Source organism: Chelmon rostratus, chromosome 16 (assembly GCF_017976325.1).
Source record: "Chelmon rostratus isolate fCheRos1 chromosome 16, fCheRos1.pri, whole genome shotgun sequence".
In the NCBI taxonomy this organism is placed as follows: Eukaryota; Metazoa; Chordata; class Actinopteri; order Chaetodontiformes; family Chaetodontidae; genus Chelmon; species Chelmon rostratus.
Genome location: NC_055673.1, coordinates 3,377,962 through 3,399,994, shown reverse-complemented (window position 1 = coordinate 3,399,994; position 22,033 = coordinate 3,377,962). Strand labels below are relative to the sequence as shown.

The window sequence follows — 22,033 nt, the reverse complement described above, 5'->3', positions numbered from 1 at the left end:
TTCTGTTCCGTCAGGTGTGTGAATGTGTTGCAGCACCTGTTAGAAGGACCTGCTGAGTGTGTTTCAGGAGGTGGATGTGAGGGAGCGATTTCATCTGACACACACAAGCAGTGGGAGGCTTTCTCACAAACACACACATCGATTAACAGTCGGTGAATGCGTGCGGTGCAGAGAGGCACAGAGAGCGGACTTACAGTACGTGATGCTCAAACATATAGTACAGTCAGCACATTTATGTACACGATCATAACACACACACACAGACCTGGACCAAACAAACAACAGACGAAACAAAGGTCACAGCAGCTGATGTCGATGAGACGCTTCCCTCCCAGTCTGTGATGTGACTCATTTCAGAGCACGTTCATTCTACAGTAGTTTGGATAGTTTGCAGAAAGCCATGGCAACGTCGTTATAGAGTGTAATGCGATGAGGCACACAGATAGAAGTACGTAGCTGCGATCGAGTGATGAAAGTGAGCGAGAGGAGACAGTCGCGTTAGTCGGTGATTGGCTCTACTTTTAAAAGAGGTTTTCAGCTAAAATCAGCAACACTGTTCCTCCCTCTTCTTCAAAATGAACATGTGCACCCCGAAGGAAAAGCAATCCCAACACACAACATGTGACGGTGCAAGTCAACATAGAAATAGTGCTCTTTTAAAAAATACATATTTACACGTGAATACTTCCACTCTCCCGTCTTTGTACAGTGAGTGCAGGGTTTAGAGTTCGCACATGTGCACACAGTGGATGGCGAAGGTTAGGAGCGCTGTGCACCTGGGTCCACATGCTTGTTCCAAATCCTTTCACCTGCTTTTGTGATACGCTGGATTCAGCTGTCTTTGAGCGTGCGGTTAGTCTGAACTCTGGAGAATTTACTCTGGCCAGGTGAGAAACACATTATTGTGAAAATATCAAATCTCTGCTGAGCAACAAGGCTGCTGGTGAGAGTTTCATTTGCAATCCTTGAGTCACTTGTAAATGGGCAGTTGTACCTACAAACAGCTTTTAGAAAAAACAAGCTGCAGGTGTAATTGCACCCTGGAGTCGGCCTCAGACCTGCACGTTAAACTGAAATCCTTAACAACAAATCCCTCCTGGTCAAAAGCACCATTTAGGCTTTGATAACTGTATTAATCCCAATTCTCGGTTTGCTTCCTCACCTTTACCTCTGACACACCTTCACTTCACCTCTGTGCTCAGAGAGAAAGAAAAGGGCACAAATCTCGGAGGTATTTGAAATCGTGGTATCACAAAAGGCGAACTTGCACCGGGCAAGCTGAGTGGCGGAAAGCATTTTGAATCCATGTTCGACTCAGGTTCGTTCAGGTTGGGGAGCAGTGTGGGTGCAGAAGCAGGACCCTGCAGGACAGGTTGAACACTGAACACCGAACACCACCGTGAGAGGAGAGTGCCGAACACCTCCTTCAGTGCAAACACAGCACGTCACTATCATCCACAAACACAGCAACACACAACGAAGCCATGACTCCGACCGCGAGCCCCTCACCGCCAGAAATATACATCTTAACAAGACTTTTTACACCCCATCGCAGCGTCTTACAGGCTTACGCTTCTTAAAACAGGTTAAAAATGTCAGCAGATGGCATTTTTCACCTGTTTTCCAGTTTATGAGTCAAAACAAGGCAGGTATCACTCAAATCAAATGCCGCCCTTCAGTATAAATCACCTGAATCACTTGTCAAGATAAATATTTTCCCAGTGTGGTCAAAAAATAAATAACATATTCTCAAAGTGCAGCATGAATTCCTGTATCAGAGAAATTCACACGGTCTCCACAGAATATAGAAAATATAGCGAACACACTGCACACTGTTTGCAGCACATTAATCTGTCAAGGCTGACATGCTACAGCATAGCCGACTTTTCAGACAAAGCGTCACAACACAGAAGCGGTCTGATTCTGACAACACGTGATGACACATTATTCATTTTATTATCATCTAAACGTTGTTTCCGCTTTGGAATATTTGCTAAAAGTCGTCCACGACAGCTCAATGTAAAATTTAATGATTTAGCAACTGCAGCGAATTCCTCACGTAGGGTCCGAAAAGCATCGCGTTAGCGTTCTGAAACACGTGGAACAACTTAGCACAGCTGCAAGTTTTACACCAAAATGCTGTTTCCATTCTCAAGAAAAACCAAGAACTTTGACTTGAAGGCAGATTGTAGTTTCAGTTCCAGGTGGTTTGGGTTAAATTTTTAATCATTAATCATCTTTTTGTCTTGAATTCAATACTACGCATTATATTGGACACAACTTCCAAGCAGGCTGTGTAGGATCAGCTAACTGGCTAATTTCCATAACTTCATTATATCAGTGTTTTCCTCTTATAGTTTCCCAAACAGCAGTAATCATTCTTGCCCGAGTAGCCGTGCACCCAGAGACACGCTGCTTTTTAATATATATAACTAAAACTTCAATCTGCTTCATTCAAGATCAACAGATTCATTTTATGAAAAAATCTTTTAAAATTTAACAGTCGTGTAATTATGGTGGCTATCTCGTTTTGGATTGACACTCCTCGTTTTCATTTAGCATAAAATTCACAGAACACAGAATCCAAATTATTATCCACACAATTGAATAGTTATTGCACTCAAAAAAAAAATAAAAATAAAAATAAATTAATCAAATGACAGGAACCATTAAAGACAGTTGCTGTTCAGCTAAAGTGTTGTTGACCCGTTGTTTCTACAGTATTAGCACTTCCCTTTAGTTGCCTCTCTTCATTATCAGCTCCGACATCGTTTAGGTTGAAGTTTCTTTACTGGTTGCACATTTCATACTCGTATCTATTCTAATAATACAGTCGCTCAGGTAAATACAGTTTAAATTACGATTCAGCTAATCTGACATAAAGCGCTGTTGTGCTCTATTACGTCTATGTGAGCGATTGCGGCTCTAACGCTTCGCTCTGCTGCTTTACAAGGTGCATCTAAATAGAGCAACAGATGAGATTTACAGCGTTTAACTCTGGGTCAGTTTGAAACCTCTGAGCTGCACGTCATGTGATGAAGGTTCACTCCACCGCAGCAGGTAAAGCTCACAGCGTCCACCTTTAGCACTCGGGGCAAGGCTGGAAAGCATCTAGATTTGCTTTAGTGTTATAATTCTATACTTTGTACAATAAACCATTTCTATTATAATAAATACTCTTTTTCTTTAACAAAAAAATATACATTGCACGTTACCCTACTGTGATCTACATGTGTAAAACAATTTGGCCAATGTGTTTTTGTCCACACTCCTCAAATTCACAAGCCACAGTCATGATTTTACCAGCTATAGCTTTCCAATACAAAAGACCCTCCGGTAAAGCAATAATCCACAAGTTTTCCCAGTACATCAGTGTAGATTTGCCTCTATATGGTTACGTAGAGATAAATCAACTAATAACAAGTTCATTGGAATAAATGTGGATCTGAGCACCAACTTCACATCCGAAAATCCAAGAACAAGCAGCGCAGGACCACAAAACGAGCCGTTAGCGCCGCGGGCGGCACGAAACTCAATGAAGCCCAATAAACTTGTGGATTACAGCTTTAACCGCCGCTTTCAGAGTGAGTCAACAGAGTCACTTGACCTGTGGCTGCTGCTGATTTCCCACCCCGAATTTAACAACCAAGAGAAGGTTGCGTGCGTTCACAACACGGCAATCACAGTTCACGACTTTGGCATCACTAAAAAGCTGAAGGCAGAGCTTCAGATTCAAAATTCCCTTCTTAGCTCTGCGATTTGAGAACACTTTCGAATACATAACACAAATAACCATACAGATCATAGTTAAATGTAACCGGATGACACTACAGCTACGAAGTTATATTGCACTAAAATATCCACTATGACAGGAATAGGTGGGTAAATTTGCATCGTCGCTGTCCACGCCGCCTCAGTCTCACCACGTGGACCTGAACTCTCTGGAAACACCTGCCCAAAGGCAGCGCCACCGTCAACACACCTTTACCTGTTAGTAACAATCTCCACGAGCACGACCTGTGTTTGCCCTGTTGGAAAAGTGTCGCCCTGACTAGACACGCAGCTGTCTGGAAAAAGACGCACCTGTAATGAGTGTAGCTTAATTCCTAGGAATGTACAGTAGATTGAATCTGTGGTGTTGTACAGCAACCGCTTCCCTTTCGCAGTTTAGGAAGGGAGGGTTTAAAAGAAGGAATTGTAGGAAATGTCACAGAAATAGGAAGTCTACGGAGCAGAAAGCATGACCTTTTAAAGGTCAAAGCCTACAAATTGATAATACTGTTGTTCTCAGCAGGTCTATTATAAAATTACATATTATTCTTCCAAGGTGTGATAATTAACTACAATTTACAGTATGTTTGAAATCTGTGTTTCTTCCTTCATTTTAACCCCCTTCAGCCATTAACGCAGCTGATCTACACGCTCTCCTGCACTGTGGAGTTTGATTTATCTTCCAGGGGCGTGCTTTCAGCTGCGGGAGGCGGAGCTGCTGCCGGCGCCTCCACCAGCGGGACCTTCTCCTTCACCGGCGAGGCGGGAGGCGGCACGGCGGTGCTGGCGCTGGCAGGAGGGTCCTCGGCGGACGAGGAGGTGGGAGGCGGGCCGAAGCTGCGAGCGATCTCGTCGAAGGTCTTGCCCCTCGTCTCCGGGACTTTCAGGAAGGTGAAGATGAAAAAACTGATGAGCAAGCCGACGAAGATGAGGAAGACCCAAGGCCCGCACCACTCCTGAGGAGACGAAGGAGGGGAGTCAGAATTTCATAGAAATAACTGATTTTTTCTGTTTAAGTTCACATGCAAGCCCGTCGACGGGGGGGGGGATATGTTGTCCTGGGCCTCAGGACCATAGGGGCCCCTGAATGACCCTCAATTTATTTCACTTTACATTCACATATTTCTTTTTAATTAAATCATTGCCTGATGAATTAAATATTATTTTCTGCTCAACATATACTTAAAAACTTTAACATATTAAATATTTCAAATATATATATTTTCCTTTTTTTGCACAACACCCCTACCCCCCATCTTAGCAGAGAATGGTTTAACCCCGCTCTGGCGCACTTAAGGCTACGCTACATACGTCCCCTGAAATTTACATAAATCTGTCATTATTATAAACTCTAAACGTGGTGAGTCATCGTGCGCAGAAAAGAAAAGAAAAAAGAAAAAGAGAGGAAGATCATAGAGGTGAACGCGAAAAAGTGATGACATTTTTAAAAGGGGGACAAGAAGCCAGAGCACTAGGGCTAGAGTTGGCTGTGAACGGTGATGTCGGTAAGTGAACAACAGCCGCTAACACTGAAAGTTTAAAATCGCGCGATCACCAAAGCCCGATTGGAGTCTGTCACCGGCCGCTTGTAGCCTATTGAGCTGCAGTATGACAAGATATGCTGCCCGCGTTGAGTGGAGGAGAGAGAAGGTGATGGGAGATCAGGGAGGTAATGTTAGTCTGTGGGGAGCAGGTGCGTGAGGGTGAACAGCTGGGGGGGGGGCCTGTGATGGTCTCTTGTCCCCGGGCCCCAGCAAGTCCGTTGACAGCCCTGCTCACATGTTATAATTGAATGTGACGTTTACGAATACGAAAAGGCAAGAAAATCTAATTTAAAGATCTTAAATAAAACAAAAAATTCCACAAATGTTAAGCTAAAAAATAAATAACAAACTAAAAGTTACAGTAAAAGATGACATAAGAAAAGAAAAGAATAGAAGTCGAAACCCAAACCAAGCACAAACCAGTCCAAACCCGGACGACCGCTTACCACTAGCTTGGGGAAGCTCATTCCAACCAGGAAGTTGGCCGTCCAATTGCAGCAGCCGGCCACGGCCATGGCCGCCGGGCGGGGCCCCTGGGAGAACAGCTCGGCCACGATAAACCACGGGATCGGACCGGGGCCCAGCTCAAACATAGCCACGAACAGCATGACGGCGAAAATGGCCATGTAGCTCATGACGGAAATGTGCTTCTGCTCACACAGAGGCAGAAAGAGGGAGAAGAAGCACAGACATGATTATATACTCCCTGACTGACACTACTGACATTCAAGGATATTCAAAACCTTTAACAATCTGTCTTTAATAACCGAACGACACCTCGTGGTTAAAAGACACAACTGCAAACGTCCTTTAAGGTTAAAGATTAAAGGCGGCTGGAAGAATCACTCGAGTTTTAAGATCAGTCTCAACGTTCTGGCTGAAGGTCGGAGTCGTGAGTTCTCAGCTCCACAGAAGGTTTTAGCTTCTTTCGGCTTGTTGTTTTGGTTCACTTCTGGTTCATCGCTCAGAGAGACACATCAGCCGGCGACCAGTTCAACTCCAGCATCGTTGAATGTAGCGCTGCGTTTCCATACATGCTGTTTTTGCACGACTGTGTGATTTATATTTAACATCCTGCTACATGCATGCAGAATTACATAGCTATTCTTCACGTATTAAACCTGTGCATGTATATTTTTTTCTGCTGTGATCTGTATTAAATTTATCCAGGGGATTAAAAAAGTCATATCTTATCTCTTATCTTGTCTTAGCTGGTGGAGTTTTTAGCTGCTGCAGAGCCAGATGTTTCCCTCAGGAGGTGTCAGTACCATTTCCTTTTCACTGATATATTTACTGTATGTTTCTGTGCTCAGAGATGCTTTATAATGAAGTTTAAAGTTGAACACAGTTCTGGTTTTTACACAGATATTTCAGTTACATTTGTAATTACCTTAGAGTGTGATCACATTATTTTTAATATAAGCTGGTCGTTCTAAGAAGCTTAAAGAGTAACTTGATACCAGAGAAAAGCAGCGTTTCACTCCCCTTTCTAGCTGACGTCCACTAGTTAAAACAACAAAACAACTGTATTAATTCATGTAACTATCAAGTGTTTGTTTACCTTAAAGGACAGAGAGGGACAGTGGTGAAGGAAGTACTCAGATCCTTTACTGAAGTAAAAGTACTGATAGCACACTGTAAAAATGCTGTTAGAGGTAAAAGGCCAGCATTGAAATGATGTTATTTGAGTAGAACTTCAGGTAAAATGTGCTTAAAGTATTGAAAGTAAAAGTACTAAATGCAGTAAAATGTCCCTATTGTATATTTCACCATTAGAATAATATAAAAGCAAGATTTTACTGTTGTAGCTGCTTGAGCTGCAGTTAATGATTGAGTGAGAATGAATGAGAAACGTCGTCGCAATTGGTCCAAAGTAACAGCCTCACAATGTTTGTTTAGTCCAACCTTCAAAATTATTAAAACTAAATTAAAGTTATTGAAGTAATTTATCAACAAAGCAGCGAATTGAGCTGTGACAGCGCTGAACTCACCAGCAGGAGGGAGATGGTCATGAGCAGAGCGCTGACCGCCATTCCACCCAATCCCAGGAGGTGCAGAGTCCTTCGTCCCGCCTTCTCCACCAGGAAGAGCTGGAGGACGGACACGGGAGGGAGTGAGGAGCTGCCGAACGCTCACAAACACACGCGGCAACACAGAGAAACACGGCGACCTCACTCACCGAAACAACGGTGAAGACGGTGTTGACGACTCCGGCTCCGATGGTGGCGTAGATGGGCTGTTTCACCCCAGCTGACTCGAAGATCCCTGTGGAGTAGTAGAACACCTGAGGGACACAGAGAGGACAGAAAAGACAAAACAACAGATTAAGATCTACATATTTATATTAAAATAAATATAAGTTCATGCAGAATTGTGTTAATCTAAAATGACTCTACTACCAAAATGCACTCGTATGGGAGGATGGAGCTGACACTTGCTTCCTCAGAGACCCAGCAGGGATTACAAAGTGGCCTTTTGTAGTCTCCCTGACTGGAGCGTGTTTGGTTTGAGTGATTACAGCCGCGCTCGGCTCTGATTTATGTGTGTTACACAGCTACGTATGGAGCCATATCTCACTGGAGTAGTCTGTCGCTCTTTAAACCTCGTGAATCTTGTCATAAGAAGCAACAGAGAGGTTATTCTGGAAGACAGATCCTCAAAACAAATAAGGAAAAGAAAGATTCTTGAATCAAATATATTTCTAATTTAATGGTGCTTTTAAGTTTTTTAAGTTTTAGATGTAATTTGTTCCTAATAATTTTGGTTTTGATGTAGTTTTATGCATTATAGTGATACTATGTTAATAGGCCTTTCATGTGATATGTATATACATACATGTATGTAGTGAATGCATTGATTATATTGTGTGTATTAATACAACAATAAACTAACAACTAACAGTAATCCAAGAGAAGAATAAATACAGCTTTGTGTGTGTGTGTGTGTGTGTGTGTGTGTGTGTGTGTGTGTGTGTGTGTGTGTTGCAGACTCACAGCGTTGATCCCTGACAGCTGCTGGGAGAGCTGCAGCATGACGGCGATGAGGAGGGGCTGTCGGTACGACGCCGAGCGGAACAGCTCGGGGATGGTCACCTTCTTCTCCATGGCCATCTTGGCGCTCTCCTCCTTCATCTCCTGCAGGTCTTTACTGACGTCCTCACTGCCGCGCAGACGCACCAGTGCTGTCGGCAGGACAGAAACACAACGTGTCCGTGGCGTTTACAAAGAGCTCCGACTGGTAACAACTTTACAATTAGACCCAAGCATGGCGAGACTTTTGTTTTTTGTGCTGGTCAATATTTGTGTGCTAGCTTTCTGTATTTTTATATCATTTAAGGATTTTATATGAAGCATAATGTAAAATGATGGTATTTGGGAAAGCTAGCTTTGGTATGAATGAAGAGCCATTCAGCAGATGAAAGATCTGATTCCCATCACTATTATTAAAAGACCTGTCAATCATTTGGAAATAGCTGGTCCAAATGTTATGTTTTGCATATTTAGTGGTGCTAAAACCTTTTTGTCTGCATGTAGATTTTGGATTTTGCCTTTGAAGCCACTACATGAGGCATCTTTGTGAGCTTGTGGTTTGAGTCGAGGCGGGAACCATCATTGCATCTCTCTCCCCTGCACCGGCTACTACCAGGTAAAAATACCTCTAAGACTACCTCTCAAACTGAGCGTCTGAGCCTCGTGTCTGTGTTCGTTTGTGTCGGATCAGAGCTGTGAAGGAGAAGGGGGTCAGCGCCTCAGAGTCGACCCTGACGGGCTACATGCTGAACAGACGCCAAAACCTTCTGCCTGTTCAAGGACTCTTCTCTCCAGGCTGACTCACCTGATCTCCACCAGGTGTCTCTTAACTACTGACCTCTCTGTCTCTTTCTTCGTCCTTCATCTTTCTCTGCTGTATTCTCTACAGTATTTCTCTATAGCCAAAGCTGTAACAGCATCAGTATTATAAATAGCTGTAACTGTACTTTTGTTTGTAATACTTGTTTACAGTGTCAGTAGTTGTTGTAGTAATAGCAGCATTAGGAGCAGTCGTGCAGTAGTACAACTAGTATTAATGGTGACAGTAATGCCTGTAGCAGTGGCTGTGGTGGTACTGTAGTAATGACTGTAGTAAAGCAGCAGGTAAAAAGCAGCAGTGTTAGTAGTAGTTGTGCTACTTCTGACCATAGTATTATTCATAATTGTATTAGTAGTGCCAGTAGTTGCAGTGGTAGCAGCCTCTTACAGTAGTACTGGCAGTATGAATGATAGTAGCAACTGCAGTTGCAGCAGTAACAGAAGTAGCTGCAGTCGTAGTAGTAGAGGTAGCAGCAGTGCTAGTCATCAGTATTTGCGGTTGCAGTATTTGCAGTAGCAGACGTGCAGTAGTAGTACTGGCAGTAGCTGTAGAAGCAGCAGTACTGTCAGTCAGTGCAGCAGTAACAGCAGCAGGAGTGGCAGCAGTACAGCAGTAACAGTAGTACTGTGAGGGGTATCGTAGCAGTATGAGTGCGTACCTTTGCGTGCCTGCTCCTCCTGTTTAAGGTTGATGAGCAGGAAGCGAGGGCTCTCCGGACAGAAGGGCAGCAGGATGCACTGCAGCACAGCAGGGGCCACGGTGAGGGCCAGCAGCAGGGGCCACAGCTTGGCTGAGCCCAGCAGAGCCTCCAGACCAAAGATCTAAACACCAAGGACCACAAAAGCTGGGTTAGACTTACAGCAAAGCTAGTACTCAAAGAAAACTACAGTGTAGTACATTGTACACTGAAATCTGGGGGTTTCCTGGAAGCCTCCTGCTGACCTGAGCTATCAGGATGCCCACCACCACACCGAGCTGGTGGAGCGTGCCGAAGGCTCCTCGGAGGGGCGTGGGTGACACCTCGCCCACGTACATGGGAGTCAGGCCGGTGAAGAGGCCGCAGAACAGGCCGATGACCAGGCGACCGGCGATCACCATCTCATAGGAGGAGCAGATGGTGGAGAAGCCCATGAGGAGGCCGCCGATCACTGCCAGAGAGTTCACCAGGAACATGGAGCGACGCCTGAGGAGGAGTGGGAGGAGGGTATGGAGAGAGAGAGCATGTGATCGTACACTTTCTACTCACACATGTTAATGCAGTTCAGTGGATTAGCTTTAGTGTCGTTTCTGTTCATGAGGACAGAGGACAGGAGGCTGGTGGTGGGAGCAGCTGAGAGGTGTGTGGCTAAAACGAATAAAAATTGACAAGTTCATTGATCGACTGAGACGTAAAAACCATGAGTGTGTCGGGGCTGGTTGACCTGCCTGAGTGTGTGAAGGTCAGGAGCTTCCTGTCTAATTAGTTCATTGACAGACGAGCGTTTGGCCAAATTTACACCGCGAACATGTGTGTTTATGTGTGAGTGTGTGCAACACTTATGACAGCTGCATCTGTTTAAAGGAACAATGCTTATAAGCTCTCTTTTTGAGAATTAGATGAGAACCTCAGTACCAGTCTCATGTCTGTGTTAAACAGGGGGCGATTAGCTTAGCTTAGCGTGAAGGCTCGAAGCTCCTGACTTGAAATTTGTACAGACATGCGAGTGCCATCAAGCTTTTGCTGAAATATTCCTTGCAAATCCTTTTTTTAATTTGAATTCTTTGACAATTTAATTTAATTGAAGTGTGAGAACAATAGTGGAAAAGGTATATTTCCACTGTGAACCCCACATTTCTTTAATAGACTGTGGAAAACATATCAGTGGCAGGGTTAAAACCACCCCAGAAAGAAAAAAGGATTGTGGCTCGAGGCTCAGAGACAAATGGAGGAATGAGTCTGGAGAACATTAGAGCTGAGCAGTGGACTCCAGACACACACGCTTCATATCCTCCATTAGCGGTAATGGCTTGTGAGAGTTGAGCTGAACCACACAGGAAATACACAAAGCCATCAAAGGAAAAGCAAAACACACAGGAATTCTTCATATTTACATTGAACATGTCCAAAAACATCCACTTCCTGTGGTTTCTACAGACGACAGTCACCAGGGAAACAAAACATCACACCTCAGCTGGTCATCCCGAACACATTTAATTCCCACCTGCCAAACCGGTTCGCCATGACGCCCACGCTGAAGGAGCCCACCATGCCGCCCACGCTGAAGATGGCGACGGCGACGCTCCAGACCATGGTACAGACCCCCGGGCTGATCGGCACGCCGTAGCGCTCCACCCAGGTGTCGTTGAAGAAAGACCGCAGTTTCTGAAGGCAGAAGCGAATAAATAAAGAGATGAAGGGAAACGAGGTAAAAGAAGAAGCAGCGGGGAGGTGAAATCAAAGATGGAAATGCTAATAGCAGCTCTATCGAGCAGGAGTCAGGCTGCAATTAGCTTAGCTTAGCATAAAGATTGAACGCATGGGGAAATGGCTAGCCTGTCAACACCTCTATTGATAACTAATTAACAAAATATATCTTGTTTGTTTAATGTGACACAAAAAGAGAAAAGTCAAGAAGAAGTTAAGTTCGTAATTCTCCAGAAATCTGTTGTATTTCAGCTAGGCTAGCTGTTTCTTTATGCTAAGCTAAAGTACTTGTACTTAATAGACAGGTATGTGTGACTCTCAGACTGATCACCAACCTGCTCGGGAGCATTGATGACTCCTGTGTTGTAACCAAACTGCAGAGAGCCGATGACGGCGGTGGACAGAGAGAACAGGAGATAACCTGTTACCTGCTTTTCCTGCAGCGAGGAAGAGAGGGAAGAACAGCCGGAGGAGGAGGAGGAGAAGAAGAGTGGAGAGAGCAAACAGAAAATGGAGATGAAGGACGGAGGCAGAGGGAGAAACAAAATAAACCTGAAACCAGAGCTCATAATCAGATTTTCAATAATTGCGGACTGCTAACAGATAAACAGCATGTTGACGCCGGACAGGTGAGTGACGCAGTGACACACGTACGCATAAACAGCAGTATCAGGTGTCAGACCGTGAACTTGGACATAAACACACCCCACACACAACCACACAGATTACTCAGCATATTCAAACTACCGCCATGACTTCGGCTCTTCATGTAATTATTGGAAACATATTTTCCATAAAACAACAGTCAAATATAAAGAAAAAAAACTGTAAAAGCTACTACAACTGCAATTAACGATTATTTTCATTATTGATTAATCTGCTGATTATTTCAATGACCAATCGATTTGTTGTTCAGTCTATAAAACGTCAAGAAAGTTGTGAAAAATGTTCATTACAATTTCCCAGAGGCCAAACTGACATCTTCAAAACCCCTCAAACCCAAAGACTCTTCACTTACTGTCACACATGACAAAGAAAAGCAGCAAATCCTGACGTTTAAGCAGCCGGAACGAGCAAACCTTTGATATTTTGCTTGAAAAATGAAACTATTGATCAGTTATCAAAGTAGCTGGTGATTAACTATCTTTCGATCGACTAATAAATGAATCGATGAGTCATTGCAGCTCTGACATGATCTACACTCTTTATGTTTCAGCTACATGAAGCAATACATCTCTGTGATCGTTGCTTCTTCTCTGTCTTGAACATAATCAGCTAATGCAGAAGAAATTCAATACCGAAGTCGTCCGTCTGCTCTGAGTCGGCCCCCATAACGCCATCGACTCGTCACCGTAATGAGATCAGGGCGAGTATTAAAGGAGCCGTCGCTGTCGTCACGGCCGTCAGATGTTTGTGTGTCTGAGCCTCAGTGAGCCTCCATAAGATGCATCATATCATTCATAAGTCCTCTTATTACTCTCTGTTCTGCATCAAGTCAAAGCCATTTTTCCTTTTTGTTAAGTGAACTTAACTGTCCTGTAAAATAAATGAAACCATAAGATTAACACTGTAATTTACACATGATACTTTCTGAAGAATGTACACTTTGTGCTAATTTTGTGGCCTTCAAGTATAGAGTGTACTTAAGTAGTCCTTGAGTAATATTTGAGTATAACTGAAGTATAAATAGCATGTTAACTTTTCAAACTTTAAGTGAGCATGAGCATTGAAAAAACACACCTGCAGTACAATTGTACTATATCACAAATGTGTTGGAAATATACTTAAATATACTTCAAATGAAGTGAAATTAAAGTACACTTTAATTAAGCTGCAAATAGTGTTTTACAAAGGACTTGGAAATAAACCTAATTTTCATAAGTACACTTTATTAATTTTAAAAATATTTGTAATTCCGTACACTTTTTAAAAGTACACTTAAGTACAATTTATAATACATTTTAATATTATATAAATAAATATAATAAAGTACGCTTTTTATAAGTACTTTAAGTACTGCAGAATAAGTAGATTCATTTTTAATACACTAAAGTAGAATTTAATGACATTACATAGAGGTAGACTTTTTGAGAGCATATGACAAACATACTTTAAATTAAGCACAAAAGGTAAGTGTGTATTTGTACTGACTATTCTATACTTTACTTTTTCTATAATCTATAAATTATATGTCTAATACACTAAGTAAACTACTTTTAGAACTACAATTATATATAACGATATTTATTTTGACCTGGGTTACAATTTGACTCACTAACTCTCTCTCTCTCTCTCTCTCACACACACACACACCCACCCACACACACACACACACACACACACACACACACACACACACAAAGCATCTTGGTGTTTGGTGTCTTGCTCAAGGACACTTCAACACAGACACTGATCCTCCGACCCTGTGATTAGCATGAAGCTGCTCTATCAGAGCTCGCCAGTAAGAAACAACACTGCACTCGTCGACCATGAACTACTGATGATTAAAGGTTTACTATCTGTTAACCAGGACACTGTTATTATCAAGGAAATATTACAATCAGTTGTTCTACCAGTGTGGGACAATGATGCCACAAATCTGATTAATCCTGGTGTTTGAAGGTCAGACGAAGCAGCAGAGTGATTCAGCTCCTCCAAAATTAAAATCTACAGGACGGCGTATTCTACACGAGATAATACATTTAGTTTATCAGGCTGCATCTATGCATTCCTCTGTTTTCTTATCCTGTTAGGGTCGTAGCGAGCTGGACCCTATCCCAGCATGCAATGGGCCGGATGATCAGAGGTCAGAGAAGGTGAAAGTTTATGAAACACATATGAAATTCCTGGCAGGTCAAGCTGGGTCACAGCAGCAGAAATTAGGCCACTGTGTGTTTGTTTCTGCTGAGGTTTGTAATAAAGAGACTCGGTGCTGACGGGGCAGAATGCGCTGCCGTTATATGAGACAGCACAGAGACCTGGACGGGCCTCAGGTGATCCACTGCCCTTGGTGCCACAATATCAGAGCGAGGTCAGACAATATTAGCATGGACGCCACTTCTCAGGGTTCGGTGGGTGTTGACTACTCAGGACCAATCAGAACTCGAGGAAGAAACATGAATGGGAAACGATAAGAAGGTCAAACTGGGGCGATTCTTTCACTGTGCAGCATGAAACACTAAATAAAAACAATAAAGGTTATTATTGGATTTTAGGCATTGACGGTAAACGCCTTGTGTAACTTTTTAAAGATTATTTATGGGAATTTTCCCCATTACTGGACAGTTTGACAGCTAAGAGGCAGATTGGAAACGCCACTAACTAGTTGACATCGTCATGGCAACGGTGATGTCTGTAGCTGGAAGAACTCACTTTAATATTGAAGCGTTCGGGTATTCTGGCTGAGTTGCTGTTTCTACATATTTCACAAAACTGCAACAAGCAAACATCCACCCAGTCCTCCGCCTGGCTGTTCCCAGCGATCGCTTCAACACCTCCATTCTTCTTCTTCTTTGCTTTCATTGAGCGAATCGTCCACTGAGTGAAAACCATTTAGAAGCAGAGTGTTTTCAGTCCGCTCCGGCTCTCAAAGCTGATGAAATCTGCTCTTTGACCGAACGGCCTTTTCACTGCTTCGCTGTCTCCCTTCGTTTGCATGCATTCCCTCAGGATTTAGGTGACATTTACGAGCGATCAATAATCCGGTGAGCCTGCACACGCTGAAAGCCACTGCACCTCTCTGGGTGTGTCTGCAGATGGACCGGCAGGGATTTGTCTTTTTGTGCGTCTCAGTAGCTTAAATAACTACCTGATGAAAAGTTGCATATTTAATTTATAGTATTCAGCTGAAATGAAGTACAATGACATTTGAAAAAGACAGTAAGCTGATGTGTAGTGACTGTTTCTGCAGGACCCTCTAAATGTTATAGGCACTGAATGATGAGCTACAGGTCTTTTTTGTCAGGATGGTGGGGACTTAAGGGGAAACTAGGAGGGGAACTAAGAGGGGAACTAAGGGTTGAACCCAAATGCAGACAAACAAAGGGGACGTAAACTATGGATTCCAATTAATAAATGAATTTATTAAACACAAAACTAATTCAACATAAACCAAATCTCGGGGAAAACACAAGAACTAACTGGGAACAAGACACTTAGGACACAGACGAGACTAGCAACTGATGTTGACGTAAAACATGGCATGACTAAGACAATGCAAGAACACACATACATGAAACATGACAAAACTAAAACACTATGGCTACAAAACTAGAAAACCAAAAACGCTCCAGAAGGAGGAAAGCACAAAGGGCTATGAAAAAAGGGAACTGTGGCAAACAAAGGACAGAGATAAACCAAGGAGACAATCACACAATCCACGGCACAGACATGAAAAAAGAAAAACAACAAAGAACACTCACTTACAGGCTAGGGCTATCTCAAGGAATCATGGGCTACAAGAATACATGGGCTTGGCAAGAGACATAGACAAGGTAGTGTTGACGACGACCCGACAAAGACAAAGGGGAAGACACGGACTTAAATACACTAGGGAGGAACACTAATGAGACACAGGTGGAAACAATCTGACAATCACACGGGAGGGAAAACACAGGAAGTAAAGCAACCCAAAGACACATGACATGAACCTTCAAAATAAAACAGGAAGTAACCAAAACCAGGCAAAGACAAGACACAATGGGAAGCTTAACAAAATACAAACAAGACATGGCAAGGATAGAGACTAATACAAAACATGGCATGACTGAGACAAAAGTAACTAAATGAGGCAATGGCAAGAATCAACAAGAGAAACTAAACAAAACCGCCGTGCATGGCACGGGTCATGACATTTTTCCTCATGTGCAGTTTTATAATATTCTCTACTCACTTTCAGAGACTTTAAATCTGGATATTATACAATTCTGAGTGGAAGTAACATTGATTCTATACTTCAAGTTACTCTGAGTGAATATGTTGTGATGTACTGGACCTTCACTGACACATAATAACACTAGAACAATACTATAGCCAGGTGGAAGTCATGATAATCAATGATTATAGATATACAATGGTTATATAAGTGGCTATGTTGGGATGAATTCCAAAAAGTAAATATCAAAGAGTTAGCTGGCCTTTGAAATAAACCTTGAGCATCAGGGTGGGAAAATGATGGTTAATGAGGTTTCTGAGTAGACTGTCTAATGACTTTCTGAGGGGGAACTTCAAAGAAACTTCAAACTGACCCTTCATCATCCATCTGAAATCATCACCATCACTCCAGTTAAAAGTTAATCAGAGGAGACAGAAAGAGAAGAGCCCTGAGCGCGTCACAAGACCCAAATGCAACTTAATGTGGCATCTGCAAACAGCTCTATCAACCCAGAGACACGCACGCACGCACGCACGCACGCACAGAGCTATATTTGCACACCACCTTCCTCTTTCCTCTGTCTCCGTCATCCGCTGTGTCCGTCTCTGTTTTTTTTTTTTTTTTTTGTCAAGTCACGGTGACTCAGGAGAAATTATTGGTCACATGACGGCTCCCAAAACGTCTCAGAGAAAGATCAATAACAAGAGCGTGTAGGACAAAAACCAAACCAGCTGCTTTTCAGTGACAATTCAACCTGTGTTTAATATTATTAAACATTTGTAAAGCTTTGAGAGAAGAAGATCCCGCACACTCTTCCTCAGCATCGCTGCATTGATCATACTGATGATCAGCGAGCTGTAAAGAGTCTCCAGAGTTATAGAAGCGTCCTGCGTTCAAACAGCTCAAATCCTTTTTAATCTTATGGATGTTGGATTTTTTTTTTTCATCACTCAGCTGGATTTCAAGCGTTTTAATCTCATTGCTCCAAACATGACAAAGACTGAATGTCGCACATTGTTTACAGAAACCTTTGAAAACCAGCTCAGAACGATTCATGTTTCAGGCGTATAATCAATCTCATCCAGACAAACTTCCGCCTGCTCTGTCCTTCTGCAACAGCCTGTTGCAGCGCCCACATTTGCTGAACAGATGTCGTGTTACTACGGTAACCGTTGCCACAACGACAGAATGAGATGACACTGTCCTCACACACAAATCCAACCTGATGCTTTGCTTGTGGCCTTCAGACGCGCTAGGGGTCCCTCGATCAAAACAAAAACAAAAGAGGTAGTTTGACGTCGGTGTGAAGTGGCGTGGGATCACGAGAGTTGTTGTCTTCACTGTTAAACAACCACCTAATAAAAATAATAATCAATAAAAACAAGAGTAAACAATACTAGCTAGCTGGTTCGCTGACTTCCTTCCTCGCTGTGTGATGTATCACCTGTTTCCCTGGAAGTTTTAGCAACTAGAGGGATTAAAGAGGATACAACGCCACTGACAGGTGAACAAATGAAATGCACCCTCACCGTGATTAAAATGAAGGATCAATCTGGGTTTGGGATAACATTCGGGATAAAACGCAGCAATTAATATAACACATGTGAAAAGCATATGATGCTTGTAAGTTTTAACACTCAGATTTGACAAATCAAACAGGATTTTTCAATCTGCACATGAAAAAAACTGCAAAACAGTCACATACCTACAGGTGTTTCAAGTACAACTACTGTGTGCACGAATCAGACGACTGCTATGACTCAACTCATCGTCCTCGAACTTCACGTTTTATCTCTGAACGACGACGTCATCTTTCTTCCTGCCTCATTTAAGCTCCCAGTCTCTCTCTCTCTCTCTCTCTTTCCCTTCATCCAACCAAGAGTGCTCATATAGAGTCGCTCCATCGCTCCCCTCCCCTCCTTCCTCCATCTCCATGGCAACAGCCTGGAGGTGACATTTTATTGACACAGGCTAAAAGTAACCACAGCACCCGTGCGCACACACTCACACACACATGCAGCAGAGTCTCCTAAACTAAAGTAGCACTAACTAGTCGACTGCAATGGTGCATCAGGGTGTGGACACACACACACATACACACACGCACAATGAGTACATCCGACCTACATCTGGTCCAAGGCAGCTCCCACAGTCCCTCCTGGAAGAGTCAATCAGCTCAGCTTAGGAGTGAAACCAGCAGGTTAAACGCATCGAGCCGTGTTGGGTGATGAAAAACGTTACAGGCCGGCAGGGTCTCACATCGCTCTGCCGTGTATTGACAGCTGGTCAATATTTGGCACGAGCAATAAGAGCAGGATGCAAAGTCAGAATATGACAGGACGCCCTTCAGTGACACGGGAATGTACACAAACCCACCTACGAGACTGCGAGTCAAACGAGTCTGAGGTGTTCGTGATTCTGCTTCTCGCTGAATTTGGTCTTTGCTGTCACTTAACAACAGTTTTTAACGCAAACTTTGCGCAACTCTTTGCTTCTGTGCAGCACAACGACAGGTGGAGGATGTTCATCATCACATTTGAAGTCAAATAATGCTCCAAGATTGGTTTTCTTTGCACGAACCAAAGATTGTACACATGGCTTTCTGCAAACGTCCAGAGATATTCGGCCTCATTTTGATTTGTATACAGACTCGAACGTGGTATTGATTGTTTTTTATGTGTTACGTTGACACTGTTCCTTATGTCACACTGTTAAATATCATCGTCGCCCGTGATGGTTGTGCTGTTTTATAGAAACATGCGGAATTTAACTTTTTCTGTTGTAACTTTATGTGACTTTTATTTAATCAGCTAATCTCATTGAGCACAAGCTCTCGTTTGCAACAGAGGCCTGAATACACCAGATAAAGAAAGCAGATGTAGCAGGAGCACATGCAGCATCAGACACAATCACACACATCATGAAACACATCAGATTTCATTTGATTTATTCTGCACTGCCTCCAATTTGATTTTCTACAGAGTTCCAGCTCAGGGGGAGGGTGTGATGTGAACATGTTGCATTCGTCCGTGGCTCGTATGTGTGCGTGCAGACAGCGCTTCTACCGTTGTGAAGAGGCGACTTGTAGCTGCATTGCATTCTGGGCTATTTTCTGATACTGCAATTGCAGAAACTGCAGTCTGAGCCTTAAATTGCAATAATTATCATCAAATCCAATTTTTCTTTTAACTTAAACCATTACTTTCCTAACCTCAATCCTTATTCTAAAGCAAACACAATCCTTATCTTAAACTTAAAAATGAAACTTCTTCTTCATCCTAAACTGCACTTGAATTGATTTATCAGTGATTTTTCGCTTTTGTCTCCAGCTTTGAAGACGTTTGGTCCCCATAAATATACAGCAGAGTCAAACTAAGGCTTCATGTTCATTACATCTGTGTTCCTCGCTAATACTGAACACAAACCTCGATTAAAACTCAAGCATGCGTCCTGAAAACCATCCCAGACTTCATAGTACACAGTGTTTCTCTCACACATTGAGCACACATCTGCAGGCTGACTCAGAGTTATTATGGCACACATACAGGCTCGCGCCGCCCACACAGCTCTGCTTAGACACTTTATATAGAAATGCTTCTACACATGTATCAGGAATCACAACTGTGGGGTTGTGAAGTCAGACTGAAGCTGCAGAAGTCACTCAACTGTTTATTAATACAAAATCTTTTTTTTTTTAAAAAAGAGAGAGATATTCACACTGATACAAAAAATCTCTTCCTGAACGTGGCTCACAACAGAAACTATGAAGAAAGAGCATCACTTGCCTGCCCTTCCATCGTCTGAAATCTAGCTGGATGGAAATTTTTACTCCAACTGAAGGGTGCAGAGAGGATATCTTCAGGTGGTGGTTAAAAGCTGTGCAGGACCCGCCCGCCGGCGCTGAAAGCTGCAGGAAAAGAAACAAACCACATTAGGCGCTGTCCGTGGTACCCGCCGGCTCTGCAAGGACGGACACGACCGCGCTCCCCCCTTCCCATCAGGAAAGCCGTACTAATAACCGACATCATGCATTTTGCAGAGCACATCTGAAGACATGAGCTGCAGGAAATGAACGGAGCAGATTTTTCTGTCGGTAACCTCCTCCTGTGTCTGTACTGTCGGTCAAACTGGAGCGAGCTGGAGGTTTTTCACAGCCCGGCTCGTCCAAAAGACCCCAAATCCCGCTCGAAGTAGATGAGCCCGGATAATAAAGTGCCCCTCACCTGTCGTGACTGCCGGGCCGGACAAAGCAAAGCCTCGGTGAGCTGCAGCACTGCCTCCCTCCTCTTCACCCGGAATTCGTCTCGTACAGGAGCTGCGAGGAGAACCGCACGTAAAAGCACGCACTTGTTTTTATTTTTTCATTTTCTCATCGACTCCATCAACCTATGAGTGACTGGAATGCTGGGATGCCGTGACGTCGCTCCGCCCCCCCCCCCCCCCCCCCCCCCCCGCTTTTACGTACAGAAATCCGTGACTGTTGTGCATCATCGCCGCATCCCGTGAGCCGAGGCGTGTCCTATAAAGCTGCAGCCCTCATTCGGTTAGTTGGTCAGTTCAGATGACGAAAGTGTGGGCGCATGCGCGGGGAGGTGGTTCGTGAGGGTCGTGAGGGGGGGATTATGAAGCCCCCCCTTCCCGCCTCTCCCCCTGGTGTCCTCCTCGCCTTCCCATGATGCCTCTCGCTGGCGACCTTGACAGCAGCCGCCGGGCGCCTGATGCTGCGGATGCTGATGCAACGCGGTCCGTTACTGAGGCAACGGGTCATGCGGTGCAGCCCAGATGATGCTCCAGTTGTAGAAGTGATTACTTTTCAAGCCTTTTTCTGTGTTTGCAGACAGTGAGTTTGTGAGCACCCACCACACGCAGCGACTGTTCATATTAATGTGAAAATAACCGGATATGTCAGGTAGCTCTCACCCCACACACACTGCAGCTCCCTCAGTCTCATGATCCGCTTGTGACTCAGAGAAAACTTGATCAGAAATTTATCCCAAAAACTTCTCAGCAGCGTAAGAGACAGAACCACATTTCTACTCAGTGATCGAAAGCTCCAGAAAAGCTGCTAAATGGACTTCATATTGGGACTCAGCTCATGTTGGAGCCAACATGAAAAAAAGTCCTTAAAATGATTGAAAAACATGAACATCTACTGTTTCATGACAAGCGGACAAACCCCATATGATGAGACTCACGTGATCTAAAGATCCAGAACAACCACTGAGTGGAGTTCAGGGTGAGTTTGCTTTTTCACCTTCAACTTGTGTTTTTCCTGCATTGACCCATAAATGGCGAAGTTTTTTTCCCCTCCACTCTTAATACTTTATCTAATTCTGCCATTCTGCCTGTCCATACTGTTATTCTACTACAGTTACTTCTTTCTACTCTCTGCACCCATTTCATAGTTCATAGAAATGGACTGTCTAAGGGCAATTTCTCATGTTGTTTGCACTGTGAAGTCCTCTAATGCAGCTTTGTAATTTTGGGCTACACAAATAAAATTCATTTGAGTTGCAGTGTCTCCCTTATTCCAATATGTTTGCCGTCTTCCTTCTCATCAATAGAAAGTGTCACAAACCCTTTAGTTTCTCG

General features: G+C 43.5%; 1 protein-coding gene across 1 annotated transcript; it reads right to left on the bottom strand.

Moving 5' to 3' along the window:
• Window positions 1–4,415: 4,415 nt before the first annotated feature.
• slc2a3a (solute carrier family 2 member 3a) lies at window positions 4,416–21,392 on the bottom strand. Its single transcript, XM_041955928.1, has 11 exons — window positions 21,362–21,392; window positions 20,665–20,756; window positions 11,904–12,005; window positions 11,366–11,526; window positions 10,107–10,347; window positions 9,823–9,985; window positions 8,309–8,496; window positions 7,495–7,599; window positions 7,307–7,405; window positions 5,762–5,965; window positions 4,416–4,727 (listed from the first exon to the last, which is right to left on the bottom strand). The coding sequence occupies exons 1-11, from the start codon at window positions 21,390–21,392 to the stop codon at window positions 4,416–4,418; spliced, it is 1,698 nt and encodes a 565-aa protein (XP_041811862.1).
• Window positions 21,393–22,033: the final 641 nt, after the last annotated feature.

Bases quoted from the DNA above. Each gene is read 5' to 3' on its own strand.
- slc2a3a (XM_041955928.1), bottom strand. From the start codon at position 21,392: ATGAGACTGAGGGAGCTGCAGTGTGTGTGGG. The intron at 10,348-11,365 runs GTGGGAATTAAA...ACTCCTCCTCAG, and splicing joins ATGGCGAACCGGTTTGGCAG to GCGTCGCTCCATGTTCCTGG. The intron at 7,600-8,308 runs GTGAGTCTGCAA...TGTGTCCCTCAG, and splicing joins AGCTGTCAGGGATCAACGCT to GTGTTCTACTACTCCACAGG.